At 44.5% G+C, this 20,306-nt stretch overlaps 1 protein-coding gene across 2 annotated transcripts in view; it reads right to left on the bottom strand.

The window, feature by feature from the left end:
• LOC114897068 (cytochrome b5) overlaps positions 1-20,199 on the bottom strand; it is a 27,663-nt gene extending 7,464 nt beyond the window's left edge. Inside the window, exons 1-2 of one of the 2 annotated variants that reach the window (XM_029225705.1) lie at positions 19,957-20,199; positions 1,397-1,525 (exon numbers count right to left, since the gene is read on the bottom strand). In XM_029225705.1, coding sequence (XP_029081538.1) covers positions 1,397-1,525; positions 19,957-20,085 — 258 coding nt within the window. In that variant the 5' untranslated portion in view covers positions 20,086-20,199. The remainder of the gene's footprint in view (positions 1-1,396; positions 1,526-19,956) is intronic. The other variant, XM_029225716.1, reaches the window with a different exon arrangement.
• Between the last annotated feature and the right edge of the window lie 107 nt (positions 20,200-20,306).

Genomic DNA, 20,306 nt, shown 5'->3' with positions numbered 1-20,306 from the left:
TGTGTGTGTGTGTGTGTGTGTGTGTGTGTGTGTGTGTGTGTGTGTGTTATCCTCAGTGAATTCCTGCAGTCTCCCAATTATAGGGTTATAATCTACTCCCTAAAGGGTGATCACAGGTGAGGCAGAAATGCTGTACTCACAGCCTGAAATCCCACCTGCTCTACCCTCACAAGCTTTGGAATGGAAAGAATAAGGACAGGATGGAACATTTTAAGGGAAGGCCTTTCCAATTACCATACAACTAGTTCACTTTGGTGACATATGAAGATAAAGATGAAAATATGTGGATGAATAAACCTTCCTGATAAATGAAGCTTCCTTTCTCAAAGTACCATCTCCCACCACCAAAAAAACCACGTCTCACTCGACGGAAACTGCTCTAAAACAGATTTCCTACCTTCAGGCTTCCCCAAAGAGCCTACTTCAACCTTTCCTTTATTCACAGTCACTACAAGAAGCATCAATCAGACGCAACAGAACTTTTTGTATGGCTGTTTTTCATATGGTTTCTAGGTGTGCTCACTGGGGTTGAGGCTATTTGTTATGTTTTTTCCTTGTTGGAGCCCGCTTCTAGGAGCACCTCCACCCCTTCAGGTTGGCCACTGGTAACGTGCCCAGAGCTGGGGGAGGAGAAAGGAAGGCACTGGCTTGGAGGAGAGGTCCAGGCTCTCTCTAGAGGTGAGAGGGATCTACCTGTCTGCTCCAGATTCCAAGTTTGCACATCTCCAAGTTTGCAGCTATATTCCTGATAACTTTGGTTGACAGATGAGTGAAGTTATAAATGTACATTTTAAAATGCTGCAGAAGGGCCTAAATTCCTATTACAGCCCTGGGTTTACATAAAAGCCAAAACAAGCCTACGTTTCTGCAAAATCAGTCCATGGATTGCCACCAAAGATGATGTTCTCAAAGGTCTCAGGTAGAGTGACAAGGTTGAGGACCATGTGTGGGTTTTACAGAAGGCAGAGTTTATTCATTGAACATAGCTGATGTTTTTTAAATTTCTAAATCATTTTTTAGAATTTAAATATCCTCAAACTAATGAAAGTAGAAAGGAGTTTCTTAAGAAAAATATTCTGGTCAAAGAAGAAAGAAAGACAAAATAACCCTACTCTGGGTCACTACCCCCACCTTCTAAAATCTGCTGCTCAGGGAAACTTCAGAGTCTGAGACACACCGTCCCCAAGACGTGACCCTGGAGTGAGAGGATTCTAAGTGCTGGTGAAAAGTGCAACCAGGGAAATACAAAGAAATTTCTGGTCAATTTATTTCTAAAGTCAGGAGGAACTGTTTTTTGCTTTTTTCCTTTTTAAATTTTGTAATATGCAAGTCTACAGATTCGAGTAAGGTCAACCCACAGCCTTAAAGAGAAACAAGGCCCCCAAAAGGTGCTTACTGGATGCAGCTCTCCAATGATAAACGTTTTGGACAATTCTCGAGCATCTGTAGAGTGTCCGACATCCTCAAAGTTTTCAGTAGCATCACCTCCAGCTTGTTCCCTTAAGACTTCTTCCCCACCAGGGTGCTGTTTGAAGGACAGACAGAAAAATGAGTATGTTTTCCAGGCAAATGAGTTAAAAGGAAGTGGCCAGTTTACCTAACCAAATAGGCTACTCCAGAAGCCACAGATGAAAATGTGGCAATATAAACCATTCATAACCTGGGTGAAAACGATTCCTTTGTATTCAATTTCCTACTTGAAAGTGCAGGCAAACTTTCTCCAATAGTAAGACATTTATTTCCCGGTTATTCACATGACAATAAAACCATTAGGCACACATTTTTCATCCTTTGGGAATGTCCTCTTTGCTTTTCCATAAAGCTCTCAAAATCTCAAAAAGGTTTTCTCAGTCTTTACCCAATCTACATCTTGAACACATTTCCACACTTATTTAAAAGCCTTCCACTGGGGCACAGAATATGAGTCCACTTAAACATGGGAAGCCGCCCTGGAGGTACAGGCTGTTGACTGGCTCACTCTGAAAGCCAGCTTGAAGCTTCCTGATGCATCTCCAAGGCCGTGGCAATGACAAATGTGGTTTGTTAATTCTCGAACAGTCTGTTTATTCTTAGGCACAGCCTGACAGGCACAGAAGCAACAACGTGGGAGACACAAAATGACTAACTTATGCAGCACCCACAAATTATGCAAATTCACAGATTGTTGTTTCTTCTGTGTGGGTGGCTTCATTCATGAGTTCCTTAACTTTTGGGGACTGTTAAAGATATGTGACCATAGACAAGTCTCCCAAATTAAATCATTATTTTCCAGTTACAGCCTATCTTCAAAGGAAAATTTCAAATGAGGTTAAAAACATAGATTGGGGCTTCCCTGGTGGCGCAGTGGTTGAGAGTCCACCTGCCGATGCAGGGGACACGGGTTCGTGCGCCGGTCCGGGAAGATCCCACGTGCCGCGGAGCGGCTGGGCCCGTGAGCCATGGCCGCTGAGCCTGCGCGTCCGGAGCCTGTGCTCTGCAACGGGAGAGGCCACAGCAGTGAGAGGCCCGCGTACCGCAAAAAAAAAAAACCCACAAAAAACAAAAACATGGATTGGCCTTTTGTAAACAATCAGAAAATTATACAAGTTTTAAAAATATAGAATTTTGGGACTTCCTTGGTGGAGCAGTGGTTAAGAATCCGCCTTCCAATGCAGGGGACATGGGTTCGAGCCCTGTTCCAGGAAGATCCCACGTGCCGCGGAGCATCTAAGACTGTGCGCCACAACTACTGAGCCTGCGCTCTAGAGCCCGCGCGCCACAACTACTGAGCTCACGCGCCACAACTACTGAAGCCTGCGTGCCTAGAGCCCGTGCTCTGCAACAAGAGAAGCCACTGCAATGAGAAGCCCCGCACACCGCAATGAAGAGTAGCCCCCGCTCGCCGCAACTGGAGAAAGCCCGCACGCAGCAATGAAGACCCAACACAGCCAAAAATAAATAAATAAAATAAATTTATTAAAATATATATATATATATATAATTTTATCTTTAAAGTGCTAAACTGAAGAAAGTAAACATTCTACTTCATAGACGGTAACACAATAGTCTTCACCTAAAACAAAAGGACAACTTCTCAACTTAATTTCTCATCAAGCACAGGAAACAAAGAAGTATGTGTCTACATGTATGTATGCACACATGCATTGCATGTGCAAGTGTGTATGCATTATGCATATGTGTATGCATGCACATATGTAACCATTTATGATTCAGGCCCTGCCTAAACCATTTATAAGGCAGTTTTTTTTTTTATAAGGCAGTTTTCTAAGGAAAAAATAGAGAATGAGAGAAACATCTTGGGTTATATTGGTTTGAATGACCACTGTTTAGGAAAAAATATAGAATAAATGAATTGATGCTAAAATACATTTGCTCTACCTTTTAAGATTTTTTTGGATTTTTAAAACAATTAGTAAGGAAACAAAGCCTAAAAATTGATTTTTGGAAAAAAATAATTCAAGTCTTGGTAAGACAATAAATATGGGACTGGCTTGTTATGTGCAGGGAGAGGCAAACAGAGACACACTGCCAAGGAAATCAAGTCTAAATCATGATGGTGTGGAACTCCGCAATTCGTCTTGTCACTGTCCTCACTCTTGTGACTAAGTTCATGCTGCCGTTTTAATAAGCAACCATCACATTTGAAGACTAAAAGAAATGCTCTTCCTTACCTGCTGGCGCCCGAAAGTGACAAAGAAAGAAAACTGGGAACGCTGGTGTTGGCGCCGTCTCGGTCATTCCCAGAGATGGTCTATGTCTCCCATTTCTTTCCAGAAACTCTCAGAGAACATACTACTATCTTTGGGGCAGGTTATAGAGTTTGGGGTAGCCCAAAGAAAAGGCAAGGCTTTGAAAAAGGAAAGTGATATAAGAACAGGCATGCAAAGCAAAATTATCTGAGGATTTTCTAAAAGATTAAGGAAAAGACCAAAATGCCTAGTTACAGGCAGGCAAGATTAGAGGTAACAAAAAAGAGTCTGACGGGGCTTCGCTGGTGGCGCAGTGGTTGAGAGTCTGCCTGCCAATGCAGGGGATACGGGTTCGTGCCCCGGTAAGGGAAGATCCCTACATGCCGCAGAGCGGCTGGGCCCGTGAGCCATGGCCACAGAGCCTGCGCGTCCGGAGCCTGTGCTCCGCAGCTGGAGAGGCCACAACAGTGAGAGGCCCGCATACCGCAAAAAAAAAAAAAAAAAAAAAAAAGAGTCTGAGACAAATTTTCGTGAAGTCTGTATCAGAAATCTGTCCTGGTAAAGGGTCACTCGCTAGGACCTCCACTCATCCCACCGTGTGCAGGCAGTCAGCCGCTGGAGAGCCCAGAGAGAGAGAAAGACTGGAGGGAACGTCAGCGGTGACGGTAGGAGGACCCAGGAAGGACAGAACCGGCGGCAGCCATGGCAAAACAAGCCATTCCCACTGGAATTGTCCTTCTAACAAAAAATCTCCCATTTTTCCAGAGGAAGATTCCATTTTCCATGTGCATAATTCCCTGTCTGCTTCTGTGAAATTTCTACTTATTATAAGGTCCCCAAGTACCACCTTGCGCTGATAACATATGAGAATCTCCAGATACAACTAGGGAATACCAATAAAATAACTGGAAATAGCTTTCATTTTTTACATCTTTTTGTATATAAGGGTTATTTGCAAGCAAATAAACAGGAAATAGATTTTAAAAGATGAAACATTGGCATAATCCATAATTCAGAAGACATCAACTGTCACAATCTCTACCCATTCGTAAGAACACTTTCAGAAAGACGTGGTAAATTCTTGTGATATAAAGAGAATGGTGGCTACCAGGTTCTGGATTACAACTGGCTTTCCACTGCTCACAGCATAAATGCTTTCAGCGATGCTGGCACAGTGGATCTCTTCTCCTTGAAATGTTTTCTTCACGTGGCTTCCAGTACAACAGGCTCTCCTAGTTTCCCTTCAACTTTATTTCCCCTCCTGATCTTCTCTGAGTCTCAACCCCAGCGCTCAGTCCTTGGCGCTCTCCCATTCCACCTGTACTAGCTCTCCTGGTGATCTTACCTGGTCTCCGACCCAGAATATCACCTGTTCTCTAGCGAGTGCAGTTCATTAGGCTTCCTTTGAGCTCCAGACTTCTCCCACATGCAACAGCCTACTTACCTGTTCACTCAATGTCTAATGAGCATCCTGAACATAACATAACCAAAACTGAACGTTTTACTTTGCCCCCAGATACACTCCTTCCCAGTTTTTCTATTCTCAGTGAATGTTGCCACCATGCATACAGTTGCTGCAGCCAAAAACTAGAAATCAAACTTCATTCCTCTTTCCTTCTCACTGCCATCCATCAGCAAATCCAGCTGGTTATCTTCACAACATATTCAGAAGCTAACCACCTCTCCCCACTTCCAATGCTACCACCTTAAGACCAAACCAGCATCTCCTGAATGGACAACCACAACTGACCCCTAACGGGTCTCCTGCTTCTTCTCCATCCTTCCCACAATCGACTGTGCTCACTCCATCATGCCTGTTACCTGTTTACCTGTTACCTCTCTCGCTTCCACTATGACCAGCTACCCTGGACTAAGCTAACATCTGAGGATTTTCAGAACCCCTACATTTGCCTCTGTGTGGAATGCTCTTCTCCCAAACCTTGATGAGATTTCGTCTGTCCCCTCGTTTATCCCTGCTCACATGTCAGCTTTTCAGAGCCCTTCGCTGAGGTGCCCATGCAGAAGGGCCTACCCCGTCCTCACACCACGGTCTCTATCCCCTCCCTGCTCTTTCCTTCACAGCACCTAGAACTCCTGAAGCTCTATTTTGTCAATCATTTGTAAGATTCATGAGGACAGAGGCCTTTGTCTGTCTTACTCATCCCTGCTGCCCAATACCTAGTTCAATGCCTGGCACATGGCAGATACAAAGAAATATCTGTAAGCAAGTTTGGATAAATAAAGGAGATGTGCACGGCTGATTTCACATTGGTCTTAGAACTAGTATATACAACTGGTTAAGTGGCTGACAACAACTTTCCCATTCCAACTATTCTAGTTCACACCCCTCTCCTTCTCCTGAACTATAATAGTTCTTACCATTCAGAAACCATATAATTTCATATTCAATTTTGTTTAATTCATTTAATCCAAATATTTGTGAATACTATGTGCAAAGCATCGCCTGGGACACACAAAAGTACATGAAAAATAGACATAATTTGATCCTGAAAAAGAATACAATTAATTTGAGGTTAAAGAAGAAAAACACAGATATAGCCTCATAGTTTTGACTATTCATGTGTGACCCACGGCAGTGATTGCCACCATTCTATCTTCCAGGTCACTTACCCATTCTTCTGCCTCAGTTATTCTGCTACTGATTCCTTCTAGTGTATTTTTCATTTCACTTATTGCATTGTTCATCTCTGTTGGTTTGTTAATTCTTCCAGGTGTTTGTTAAACATTTCTTGGATCTTCTCGATTTTTGCCTCCATTCTTTTTCCAAGGTCCTGGATCATCTTCACTATCATGATTCTGCATTCTTTTTCTGGAAGGTTGCCTACCTCCACTTTATTTAGTTGTTTTTCTGGGGCTTTACCTTGTTCCTTCATCTGGGACCTAATCCTCTGCCTTTTCATTTTGTCTGTCTCTCTGTGACTGTGTCTGCCCTCTGGTGGATGAGGCTATCTAAGAGGCTTGTGCAAGCTTCCTGATGGGAGGGACGGGTGGTGGGTAGAGCTGAAATATGCATGGCATACTTGGGGCAAGTGAAGAGACGAGTGTGAATAAAGTAAAACATGTGAGGCTGTGTGATGGCTTACTTCACATGTCAACTTGAGGCGAAACTTGATTTCTGGGAGGTGTTTCTAGATGAGATTAGCATTTGGATCAGTGGACTCAGTGGAGGAGATGGCCCTGCTCAATGTGGGTGGGCACTATCCAATCCATTCAGAGCTTGAATAGAACAAAACGTGGAGCAAGGAAGAATTCACCTGTTTTCCTGTATCATTATTTGAGTTGGGATATCTCATCTCTCCTTCCCTCGCCCTCAGCCTCCCATTGACTCCTCTGGTTCTCAGGCCTTCAGACTTAGACAATCACTCCACAAGCTCTCCTGGGTCTCCAGCTTGCAGATGGCAGACTGGGGGACTTCTCACCCTCCATAATCATGGGAGCCAATTCCTTATAATAAATCTCTTCATACATAAATATATATATGAAATATGTATGAGTATCTCCTATGGGTTCTATTTCTCTGGAGAATCCTAACACAGGCTAGATGGTTAGAAGGACCAAACCATTAGGGCCTTGAGAGCCAGTGTGAAGTGGAAGACACTGAGGATCACTGTGGGTTCCTGAAGAGCAGAGCGACCATGACAAAACGCCGGATGGACCTGTCATGGTTAGAACAGAGGCTCAAAATCCAGACAGGGAGAGCACCACTGCAGACATGCAGCAATCTGACCAGCATAGCAGCACAAACCCCTCTCTCTCCCTCTACCGGCCCACAGGCGCCAGCCTTAATAAGAAGCCCCTCTCGGCTTCCTTAAAGTCGGCTGCCCTCCACCTCACCTGTGAGCACAGCATCAAAAGCATAAAACTCAACTGGAGATCTTAACTCAAAAGGCTAGGCTACATGTTAAAACCCCAGAAGTTCAGAGTCTAAAGGAACCTTCAGAGACCCAACATCCTTAAATTCACGGATGGATAACCGGGGGTCCAGAGAAATTAAGCCCAACATTGCACTGACAGTTCATGGAGTAGCAGGACCAGAACACTGGGGTCTGACTTACAGTCCAACCTCCGCTCTCTTTTTTGAATGGGCAAATTAAATGGCCATTTTCATGTTTCTGAACAAAGTGACTTTAGATGCCTTAAAAATAAAGTTTCTTTGTACATATCTCTTTGGGGACTTTGTTGGGGAATCTCACTTCTAGACCCCAAGAAATGTTGTCATTTGCCCTGCCTTCCTGGGCCTTAATAACTAAGGACAATTCAAAGGATAGACATGCTTCTGTCTCAGGGCTCTGTCTGGCTACGAGGCTGTCCCAATAAAAAACCCAGAAGGGAATGCAGAACCACACTGCAGTATCGCAATACTCATCAGGTCAAAGCCATTCACTTCGAGGGCTTGCTTAACTAGGCAAAAACAAATGATAATAACAGAAAAACCCTTTCCACATAAATGTAATGTTATATGGACCCAAAGTCCACCAGTTCTGGAGTTTTAAATAGGATCTTTCAGTCCAAACACTTAACACTGCCAAAAAACAGTGGCACAAACAAGACTGTGCATAAACAATGACTAGGCAAAACAAATTTATCTAAAGAGTTTATCTTCAATAGTTAAGCCAAAAATGAAAACAACTATTTGGAGTGCAATCAATTTATATAAAATTTAGAAAAAAATAACAAGACAGCCAAATGTTTCCTATCATTTCTAGACACTGTTTCTGATAAGGCAAAGGGTGATGGCCTTGAAGCTGGTTGGGTTCCCCAGACTTCTGTTCTGCTCTGCCCCCCTGTGGACTGGGTGAAGGGGCTGGAACCTGCGTCTGCAGCGCCTCGGGGCTTTCTGCGCACCTTCTCACTGAACCCTCAAAGCTTAGGGACCAGAGGCTCACAGGCATCATCTGAATTACTTCTCCTCATTTCACTCTGAAAATGATGCAATGAAACAAGGCCCATCTTTGCATTCCCCCTGCTGGCTTATGAGACCCACCCGCTCACTCAAACATCTGCCAAGTGCCACGCCAAGCTCTGTTGTTTCCAAGGTGGGTAAGTCATGGCCCTGTCCTCAGGGAGTTACACTCCAGTGACATGCAGACAAGTAAGAGCTAAACATAGTAAGCCCCAGGTGCAGAGCCACGGCACAACAGAGGGAGGGATGAGCTCTCCCAGAGCTGGAGGTGAGAAGCGGCCAGGGAGGGGTCACTAAGGAGGGGGTGCTTAGACTCCGGTGTGAAAGGTACACTGGTGGTTCACCAGGTGAAAAGGGGTGGGGAAGGGCGTGTTCTATGCAAAGAAAATGGAGAACACAAAGGCCCAGAGGCAGAGACACAATGGCACCCTGGAGGAACTGCAGGCACTGTAAATAACCGGATTTCACATGGATAAAAATGCACTGTTGATCATTTTTTTATTTGTTTTTGTTTGGGGGAGGCAATGAGAAAACAGAACCACGCACATGTCACCTCCCAATTGCTATCAATAACCCTTCCCCATATCACTCGACAAAATGTTAAAGCAGACCCCTCAGTAGTCACGTATTTGGCCATAGCCCCTGCACCTTTGTTGCGGTTTGGTCTCCAGCTGTCTTGGCCTCCACGTCCAGGCAGTACTGTGTTACGGAAGAAGCCCAGGTTTGGAAGCCAAGGAAGCTGAATTCAAGATCCAGCTCTGCCACGTCTTAGCAGAGCAACCCAGGAAGGTAGCAGCTCTTCCTGAGCTTCCATTTCTCCGTCATTAGATACCTCTCCCACTTAAACTACAGAGATTAGTGATATAACTAGTATAATACCTGGCATGTAATAGGTGTTCCATCAATATCAATTTCGTTCCCTTTCTTATTCAATACTGCACATTCAATACTGCCAGAAAGAACCTTGCACTGAACCTCACACAGCGCCTGGTCCCTGTAAACTGCTGAGGCCAAGTCCAGCACCAAACCCCAAACCCCAAGGGACCCCTTCTTTCCACCCTGCCCTTCATCTTCAAGAGATTTCTGTGGATTTAATCAACTGGCTTGATCCTACTAAGCCACAGACCCAATGACAAGAGTTAATAGAAACAGCATACCATAAGGACAAAGAACATTCGCTACGTGAAATCATTCTTAAAGGTCGTGAGGATGAGAACAGATAAGCAATGCAGCTGTGAGCTGGTAACTATCCTGCAGAGTGCTGTTATAGTGTTCTCTCCTTGAAAAGAAAGAGAAGAAAAATCATTCATGGTTACTTTTATTTTATTTTATATATATATATATATATATATATATATTTTTTTTTTTTTTTTAATAAATTTATTTTTTTGGCTGTTGGGTCTTCCTTTCCGTGCGAGGGCTTCCTCTAGTTGCGGCGAGCGGGGGCCACTCTTCATCGCGGTGCGCGGGCCTCTCACTGTCGCGGCCTCTCTTGTTGCAGAGCACAGGCTCCAGACGCGCAGGCTCAGTAGCTGTTGCTCACTGGCCCAGCTGCTCCACGGCACGTGGGATCTTCCCAGACCAGGGCTCGAACCCGTGTCCCCTGAATTGGCAGGCAGATTCTCAACCACTGCACCACCAGGGAAGCCCCATGGTTACTTTTAGAGTTGAGACAGTAAATGTTTGGCCCCAAATTTACCATGAATCAAAGATAATTTTGCATTTAGTCAGTGTACCCTGACCAATATTTTTAATTCTACCATCACTAAACTTATATCATTAGGTAAAATAAGTGAGTTCACTGGAGACGTAACAACTCCTGGAATCTCTGAAGGGAAGAGTAAGTCCCAGACTGAGAAGTGATGACCCTGGGGTAGAGGAAGGGGCAGGGACAGGTCTGCCTCCGAGGGACAAGAGCAGGGGACACCGAGGCCAGGAGAGTTAGAACACGCACCGCTTGCCTTGTGACCCAGCTGAACCCAACGCTCCTCATAAGAACAAGCAAAGCCACCAAAATTGAGGGCCCAGTGGAAGATGGGTTATGATCTAAGAGGGGCTATTCCTCTATCTACGCTAGGATCCATCTTGAGTTGGAATGGCCAAAAGATGAGAGGACAGGACAGGCTACAATTGAGACTGAAAAGGAGGATTGAGGGTGGAACCAGTCCTCCTCAATACCAAATCATTAGGCCTATTTTTCCTTTTATATCTAGTGTTAAGAATTTTAAAAATTGGCTAAAACAGGCAACTGGAGGCAGGAGAGAAATAAAACAAGCTGTCAGGAAATTATCCACACTGGCCCAACAGCCATTCTGCATCGATTTTCTAATATTTTACACTCATAAACTTTCACTTATTCATTCAATAAATAACTATTTATTGAGTCTTTTCTATGTGCCAGCATTGTTCCAGTTGCTGGGATACTTCCTGCATTCACAGAGTCTACATTCCAGTGGAGGGAGACAGATAAGCAGTAAACATGAGAAATAGGTTACATGGCATGTCAGAAGGTGACATGTGCTACAGGAAAAAGAAACACCAGAGCAGGGTGGTGGGCCCAGAATGCAGGGGCTGGGGGGTGACCAGTTGTAAACGGGGTTCAGGAGAGGCCTTGTTGAGACAGCGAAGGAGTGAGCATGCTGCTATCTGGGGGATAACCTTCCAGCGCAAAGGGTTATATGGTGGAAGGCTTCCTGGCACGTTCATAGAAGAGCAAGGGCATCAGCATGCATGACGCAGGACGTGCCAGAAGGCGGTGGGACCTTGTAGCTGCTTTACAGGCTTGGCTTTAACCATGAAAGAGAGGGAGCTGATGAATGTGTTTTTTGTTTTAACTCTTTATATTGAAAATAGCTGCAGAGAGGTGCCATGTGCCCATCACTCAGATTCCTTCAATGGGCAACATTTTCCGTAACTGTAATGCATCGTCAAAACCAGCAAATATCTTAAATAGGAGTCACTAGACTGACTTCGAGTTGTTGTGTGCACTTGTGTCTGTCTGGTGTATCTCCGTGTCCTGGTCTGTGGCACTTTCCCACATGTAGATTCACAGAACACAGGACCATTCTGCCACCACAAAGGCGCTCCCCCTCCTGCCCCTTTGCAGTCCCCCTCCCCGGCCACCTATCATCTGTTCTGCACTCCTGTGACCTCGTCATTCGGAGAATGTCACAGAAATGGAAGCACACTGTGTGCAACCTTTTGAGACTGTCTCTTTTCACTTAGCATAATACCCTTGACACCCAGTCAGGTTGCTTTATTCCCTTTTTACTGCTGAGTTGTCTTCCCTCTACGCATGTACCAGTCTCACCAGGGACCTACTGAGGAACATGTTGAGTTGTTTCCAGTTCGGGGCTTTACAAATAAAGCTGCCAGCCCAACAGCCACTCTGTATCAACTGTCTGATATTGTTTACACTTACAAACTTTTATTCATTCAGTCAATCGATATTGAGTCCTCTCTCTGTGCCAGCATTGTTCTAGTTGCTGGGGTTTGCGTGCAGGCTTTTATGTGGACATAAACTTTCATTTCTCTAGGACAAATGTCAAGGAGTGCTACTGCTGGGTCATACAGTAAGTCTATGTTTAGCTTTTTAAAACAGGTAGATTGATTTCCAGAGTGTCTGTACCATCCTGCATTCTCACCAGCAATGCATGACCAATTCAGCATTTCTACATCCTCAGCAGAATTTGGGTTGCCAGTAACTTTTATTCTAACAAGCACGTTCTAGTGTCTCCCTGTGGTTTTAATTTGCACTTCCCTAGCAGCTAATGATGTTGGACATCTTTTCATGTATTCATTTGCCATTCATATATCTTCTTGGAGGAAATGTCTATTCAAGTCTTTTTCCCATTTTCTATTTGGATTATTTGTTTCCTTATTGTTGAGATTAGAAAATGCTTTATATATTCTGGATATAAGTCCTTTGTCAGATATGAGATTAGAAAAAGTTTTCTCCTAGTCAATGGCCCCGTCATTTCATTCTATTAACAGGATCTTTTAAAGAACAGAGTTTTTAATTTTTATGAAGTCCAATTTATCCACTTTTTCTTATATGGATCATGCTTCTGCTGTTGTGTCTAAGAACTTTGCCTAATCCTAAGTCTCTTCAAAATTTTAAAATGTTATATTTAGATCTATGATCTACTTGGGGTTAATTTTTATATAAAGTGTGAGGTTTGGGTCAAGATTTATATTTTTGACTACTGTTGTCCAATTGTTCCAGAACCATTTGTTGAAAAGGCTGTCCTTCCTCCATCAAATTGCTTTTGCATCTCTGTCAAAAGTCAGAAGTATCTGCATGGGTCTACTTCTGGTTTCTCTACTCTGTTCCATTGATCTACGTATACGTCTCTTTGCCAGGACCACGCTTTCTTGATTACTGCAGCTATATCCAAAGTCTTAAATTGGGTGGTGTCATTAGCCACTGAAGGGTTTGAATAGGAAAGTGACAGGATCTGACATCTTAAAATAGCACTCTACTACCAAAAATACACAGTCAGGGGTGAGGGTCACCAGGCTGGAGGTGATGGTGCTTGAGCAGGGAGCCGGCGTAGAGGGGGAAAGATTAGTTGGATTCTGACTCCTTTATAAAAGTTGAGCCCACAGAATGTTCTGGGGGATTCAGTGTGGGTGTGAGAGAGACAGAAGGATCAGACATGACCCAGGGTTTTCGACCTGAGCAAATGGATGGAAGTGTCATCACTGAGATAGGGAAGGTGGCAGCAAGATGTGTGAGGGAAGGTCAGTTCAGTCTTCAACACGTTGTGCCTGAGAGGCATGTTAGAGATCTGAGTGGAGATGCGAAGTGAGTTGCGGATACAAGAATCCTGAGTGTAGGAGAGGCATCTTTGTGACCTGGAGATAGAAATCCAGGAGCTGTCAGCACATTTAAAGTTGTGACACTGGATGAGACGGCTGAGGGAAAGTGGAAAACACTGGGCCCCGGGGCCTCCGACACTGCAGGATGAGACAGAACATCCCCCTTTCTGGTAGAAGACATTGGGCGGCGACCTGAAGAGGGTGGTGAAAGGAGGGCACACCAGGCAGAAGGAAAACTGCACAAAGGTCTTAAGGCAGAAACAAGCCTGACTTGTTAGGGACACAGAAAGGTGTGGAGGGCAAGGCAACAGTGTTACCAGCTGAGGTGGGAGAGGAAGGAAGGGGCCAGATCACGCAGAGTTTGTTACACCAGGAGAGAGATGGCATTTTATTCTAAATGCATTGGGAAGCCATGGAAAGGGACTAAGCAGAGAAATGACAGTCTGTTTCTACAAAATGAAGTTTTTTTATGTTCTTCTAGAAATCACATTCTTTAACATAATAACAACATACATTGCCTGAACTGAAAACTCATAAATCAACAACCAATGTGATGGAACCACTGAAATCCTGAAGACTATGTCAGGAAAGGGGCTCTGAAGTGGAAGACAGTCTAACAACTAGAGCCACAAGAAAGGAAGGTGAAGACGGACAACGGTATGAAGGAAGGAGGGAGAGACCCTTCCTGAGGCCCCCAGGAACCACGTGTAAGTGAGACGGGGACTTTGGCAGACAAGCAAACACAGTACCACCCACAACTCAGAGGGCAGGACCGAAATCAGCGAGGGGGTGGGAAGGAGAGGGCAGGGGATTAGCTAAATCCACAGAAGGATTTCATCAGAGCAGTAACCTCATCAGATTTCCATTCAGAACAAGCCCTTCCAGGCCAGTTATTTAAGAGGCCTTTAGAAAACAACATTTAACCTCTGCACGCATGCCCAACAATCTCTTTCTTGAATGAAATACAGATTCTTAAAATCATGCAGATGTCATCTGTGTTAGGAACAAATGGCATCCTTGAAGACTCCTTCAGAACTTTCTCTACTTAAAAACTCCCCATGGGCAACTGGAATGGCTGTTTTCTCCACCTTCTAGAAGGCAACACAGTAAAACGACAGCAGATGGGAAAAAAAGCACACTTTAGCCCTTTGACCTTCCAAAGGTTTTCTTTTTATTCTTTTACAACTTCCCTTTACTTTCTCCCTGGTTCCTATGGAGAACCCTGGATATGGGGGTGGGGGGGAATCTCAAAACAAATAACAGCAGCTGTGTACCAACTGGATGTCTGTTTTCTTTTAAAGCTGTACTAGTTATCTTAGGTCCCCTGCCCTAGTCACAGAGTTACTGTTTTCCACTTTCCCTCGGCCATCTCATCCAGTGTCACAACTTTATATGTGCTCACAGCTCCTGGATTTTTTCAACATATAAATTCTCACATTCACCATTGTGAGATGAGGCTCTGATGCCTATTTACCCAAGATGCCTGAACCACCTTTACCACCAAGGATCCCTTTACATTTTCCTCCTATGGATTTCATATTTTCTGAGGTTTATTTACCAAACTATGTATGTTAAATAATAATAACTTTTCCATTTCCCACTCATCAAAGACATATTTGCAACTGCAGCTTTATAGTAGTATAAGATTCAGGATGTTATCAAACTTCCTTGAAAAAAACAAAGGCACTTGGGATTTTAGCACTAAATATGACAGTCCTACCAACAGTAAAGATGTAGGGTCCTCTGTGTTTTTCAAAATTAAGGACACTGAGTTTCAAGCACCCACACTCTCCTCCTGGCTCCCCAGGGCACTGAGGTCCCCCAGGCTTGGAACCACTCGTCTCTGCAAAGCAGGCAGCCATGTTCAAGGAAAACAACAAAAAGTAAGTCCTTAAAACAAAACCTGCCATAGAGAATACTGCCTAAGACTCAAAAGGCAAAAGTGAGTCAGAAGCCAACAGCTTTGTAAGGCAGAATGCTGTTAAAGAACATCTAAGATGCAGATACAGAGCATCAGAATCCCAAGATCACCAGAAAAAGTTCTACAGAAACAAGTTTCCATTTTGATCATGTAAAGGAGGACAACTTGACACAAAATATTATGCTTTATAGTATTTTTCAGGAAGGTGTCTATTTCACAAATTAAACATGTAAAGACTTGAACTGAAAGCAAGTTAATATTACTGCCATCAATTATGTGATATTTTCTTCTCATGTTCCACAGCACTCATAAAACCTGAATAAATGCTACTGCCCAAATCACAGAAAGGGAAAAGCAAACCATTTTTCTCCCTGGCCCCAAATGCCTGCATTTTCATTCAAAGTTCTACAGTCGTTAACCTTGCTAATGATATAATCAGAAATGACAAGACTCAAATTCACAAATATAAGTTCAAAAACTATAACTCAGAATTGAAAAACAAAACCCACCTACTTCAAAATACGTAGGCAGGGACTTCCCTGGTGGCACAGTGGTTAAGAATCCGCCTTCCAATGCAGGGGAAACAGGTTCGATCCCTGGTCCCGGAAGATCCCACATGCCGCAGGGCAACTAAGCCCGTGCGCCACAATTAGTGAGCCTGCACTCTAGAGCCCACGAGCCACAACTACTGAGCCCGCGTGCCACAACTACTGAAGCCCGCCTGCGTGCCTAGAGCCCGTGCTCCACAACAAGAGAAGCCACCGCAATGAGAAGCCCGCGCAGCGCAATGAAGAGTAGCCCCCGCTTGCCACAACTAGAGAAAGCCCACGCGCAGCAACAAAGACCCAACGCAGCCAAAAATAAATAAATAAAATAAATAAAATTTCAAAAAATACGTAGGCAACAAGGCTCATAATCTCATAGATCAGTGTCAGATAGTAACTGAACACCTGCCGCTATTGTGATTGCCAGTAGTAAGGAGCCAATCTTCCCTCTCAGGTGTCTACCCTTCTCTGGAAAACAAAACAGCTTTATAAGGCTATTATTTCAGGAGATGGAGCTCACTGCACAACTTAGAAACTTCACTTGTGTTCTTGCCCAGAGGGTATAATTTTTATAATGCTCTCCTGTTTCAACATCACCTGCCAGATTTTCACCTTCACCTAAAATCTCATGTTAGCACTCAGCTGCATATGATGCTACAGAAAGAAAGCCACACCCCACGCTGACCTGTACAGGTATAGGAGTTTGCATTTACTGTGAAGACCATACACCTGCCATTGTGTTATATGTTTAACCAGCATTATTTTGTTTCTTATCATAACCCCTCAAAGTTGGCACTACTGTCATCCTCCCATTTTACGTTAAATAAGGCATATGAGGCATAGAGAGCGTAGGCACAGACTAGGACCCCCTTCCATCCATCACAGTATATACTGTCTCAACATGAATACAGACATGCATATAGATCTATGATATATACGGAGATCTAGCCCATAATGAAAGTTCACTATTTAGAGGTAGGAAGGCAAAAAACAAACAAAAAACTTCTTTCATATTTGGGTAAGTTAGGGAAAGTAGAATCTTCTTTAGTTACCACGCAAAGGCTTCATGAATTTCTGGAGCTTTTAAATGATGGAAGAAAGGGGGCAGGGCAAGGGGGGAGAAACATATCTTCTGGGCTCCTTTCTCTGTTTCAAAAGAAGGGATGAGATAAATAGCACTGCCCTAACAACGGAACAGGAGGAATCTAGGAAGAAGTGAAAATTCTGGCAGAGCGCCCTGCAGGTCTCTGAAGGAGATGTGTGTTGAAGATGCAGTAAGCCACTGGCAGGGAATCCTAGGATGGCTAAGCTGGGGCAGGAAGCCAAAGCCTAGGACACTGCATTAATCAGAGATGGTCACAAAAAGTGAAAACAGATAGTGAAAACAGTAAATAGAACATATGTCCCCTAAAAGTAGAATCAGATGCTCTGGGAAGGCTGGCACCGCCGATGACCAGCTAGAACAGGCTGCAGGAGCCTCCTCCTCGCTGCATACCTTCATCCTTCTGATCGGTCCCATTTCACAATGTCAGCCACTGTCCTGTTCTACCTTAATCCAGACCAGCTCTGGGAGCCGGTCTGTCACCGCTGATGTTAGGCCCTACTCACCAGAGTCGATGCCTGACGCCTCACACGGCCACTCCGGGTCCACTCCCCACCGCTGAACTAGACTCTGGCTGATACAGCACAGCTTTGTGTGTAATCCCTGCCCATGCATTGTTTTCTGTGTTATTCCTGCTTCCTCAAACGGAAACTTCAGAGAATAGAACTGGTATCTCTTCCTCTCGAGTTCCACAGTCTCCACTATAAGAACTCAGCAGATACAGGATCACTGATCAAAAGGAAGGGCGTGAGTGAGTACCAGAGAGCAGTGGTGTCACAGACAGGCTATTCTGGGGAGTTTCTACCAAGAAGCAATTAAGAAAAGTTTAGTTTATAGGAACCGCTGTAAACTTGTTTTTATGTATCTCACTATAAACAGTAGTTTTGAGTTATCTTGCTATAAGTATTAGTTATCAAATATTAGTGATAAACTCGGCTCATCGCGTTTTTCTTGAGAGATGTTCTCCCCAAGCTACTTTTAAAGAAAGAGTATTGAAAACTGAGTGAAAAATAAAGGAATTTGCTGTCAGCTAATTCACCCATTGAACAGCTGGTTTGCATCTCTTCCCGTTTCGCTTAGAAAACCTTGTGCAATTCCTTTTCTGCCTCATAAGAATGAAATGTAAATGGTTTATAGTAAAGCTTAATCATCTTCTCTTCCTTATCTCCTGAGAAATGTACCCATAAAAGTTATGCAAAATGTATCTTAGGGCAGTGATTCTTGACTAGCAGTGACTTTGTTGTCCCCAAGGGGACATTTGGCAATAGTTGGAGACATGTTTGGTTGTCACAAGGGGGGGAGGGGGTGATACTGGCATCTGGTGGGGGGAGACCATGGAGGCCCCCTGTACAACACAATGAATAGGACAGACCCCACAAAAAAGAAAGAAAAAAAATGGCAAAGCTTCATAACATAAAATATCCTATTATTTTATAAATGCTATTCTTTTTTACAGACACAAATAAAGAAAGCACACAATGGATCTTAAAATTCTACAATTACATATACCATGGGAAGGGGGAAGGAACAGTTTTAAGCAGACATCTGGTATCAATTAGACCTGACGTTATGATGCAGGATTATTAGTTCAAGAATCTCTAATAGCAAATAAGCTCTGTAGCTCAGCAGAAGGAACAGGACAGATCAGATCTGACCCCCTACTATAAACCACTCTTAACCAGATCAGGACACTATTTTATCTTCCGGCACATCACCTGAGGACAATTTAACAATAATATATCTTACTAATAACCATCAACTTCAATCTTTAAAAAAATTTTCTTTTTAAAACATTCTCTACAAAACCAATGTCCTTTGATATAAATTGTGATCCAGCTCAGACCAGGTCTCTATCTTCATTTTCCTCACAAACTATGTAGAAAATTCCCATCACTAAGCATTCCTGTCTATTGTCTGGGGAAATGAAGGAGAGCAAGTGTTACATGAAGATTTATGACTGAAACTCCCCCACAGTGATATAACACAGCCAGAGGCAGCAAAGGAAAACTCCTTAGAATTTATTGCAAAAATTATAATCAACGCAAAGAATCTCATCAAAGAAATGTTTTCCTCAAAGTTAAGCAAAGTTACTTTACAATTCCCAAAGCTGCTTAAGGATGAAGTCGCACTGGCATTTTTCACTTCTCTGTCCCTCCCCCTTGCTCCTCATCAAAGCCACACACATACCCCCACGCTCACTTGTAGGAGTCCACTACTGTACCTCACCGAAGTCGTCACTGGATACCTTAAATATCACTGGGCGCCCTCTAGGTGAACAGCGGGTGGGTGGGCGTGGATGGTGGGGTGGGCTTGTGGGTGCCAGGGGGAGAGCCGGCGCAGACCACACCTGGACCTCCGAACTCAAGGTCCCCTCTTGTGGGATCCCACAGCTCTCAAGGTGGGTGGTCTCCAACCGGCTCCAATTAGGAATCCACTCCAGGAATAATAAGTGGGACGACCCCTGTCCTAGATGAAGACCTGGTCTATGCACACTCAAGGATAAAAAGGATCTTCAAAAATCCTTCCGTAGTTGCGCTCTCTCTTAGGAAGACAGCTCCAGATGAGATTTTGTTTCCCACGAAGTGCGAAGTGGTGCTCTCCTACATGCCCGCGAAGGGTCTCGGGAGACAGTTTCTGCCCTACAAGGGCTGCTAAATTGGTTCACCTGGTCGCGGCAGTGGCTTATGCACCTCCAGGTGTGAACACGCGGGCGCGCAGCCTCAGGTGTACAAACTCGGGGTCCGCTCCCAGGTGTACAGACTCAGGGGGTGCACACACAAGTATGCAGACGCGGGGAGCAGCTCCCAGGTGTGCAAAGCCGGGTGCGCACGCACTGGTTAGCACACTCAGGTGCGCACATAGAGCCGGGCAGGTCAATCCCACCACGCTGCGAACGACAAGTCTCGACAGGGAACCCCCAAACTCCAGTCGGCATCCTGCCTCCACCAACTCACCTCCTCCAAAAATTTGGTCAAATCGTACACCTTGTAATGCAGGATCAACCAGGTGCTCTTGCTGTGGTTGTGCTTCTGGATCTCTTCCAGGGTATAGTACTTCACGGCTTTGTCGGACTCCTCTGCCATTTCGGAACGCGGCGAGCCTCAGGCCCTCAAACGAGCAGCGCAGCCGGGCGGAGTTCAACCGGCGTCTCCGCTAACTTACCCCGGGACATTCCCCACGGCGCTACTCAGCGCCTGGGCAGGGAGGCAGGCACTGGGGTGGGGGTGGGGGGGGAGGTCGAAGCAAGGCTTCCGATGATTGGCCAAAATTCGTGTCACTCAAGGGTCCCGCCCTCGGCCGACAC

The sequence above is a fragment of the Monodon monoceros genome, unplaced genomic scaffold (genome assembly GCF_005190385.1).
Source record: "Monodon monoceros isolate NGI ecotype Baffin Bay Population unplaced genomic scaffold, NGI_Narwhal_1 Super_Scaffold_1, whole genome shotgun sequence".
In the NCBI taxonomy this organism is placed as follows: domain Eukaryota; kingdom Metazoa; phylum Chordata; class Mammalia; order Artiodactyla; family Monodontidae; genus Monodon; species Monodon monoceros.
This window is presented reverse-complemented; position numbering and strand designations above follow the sequence as displayed.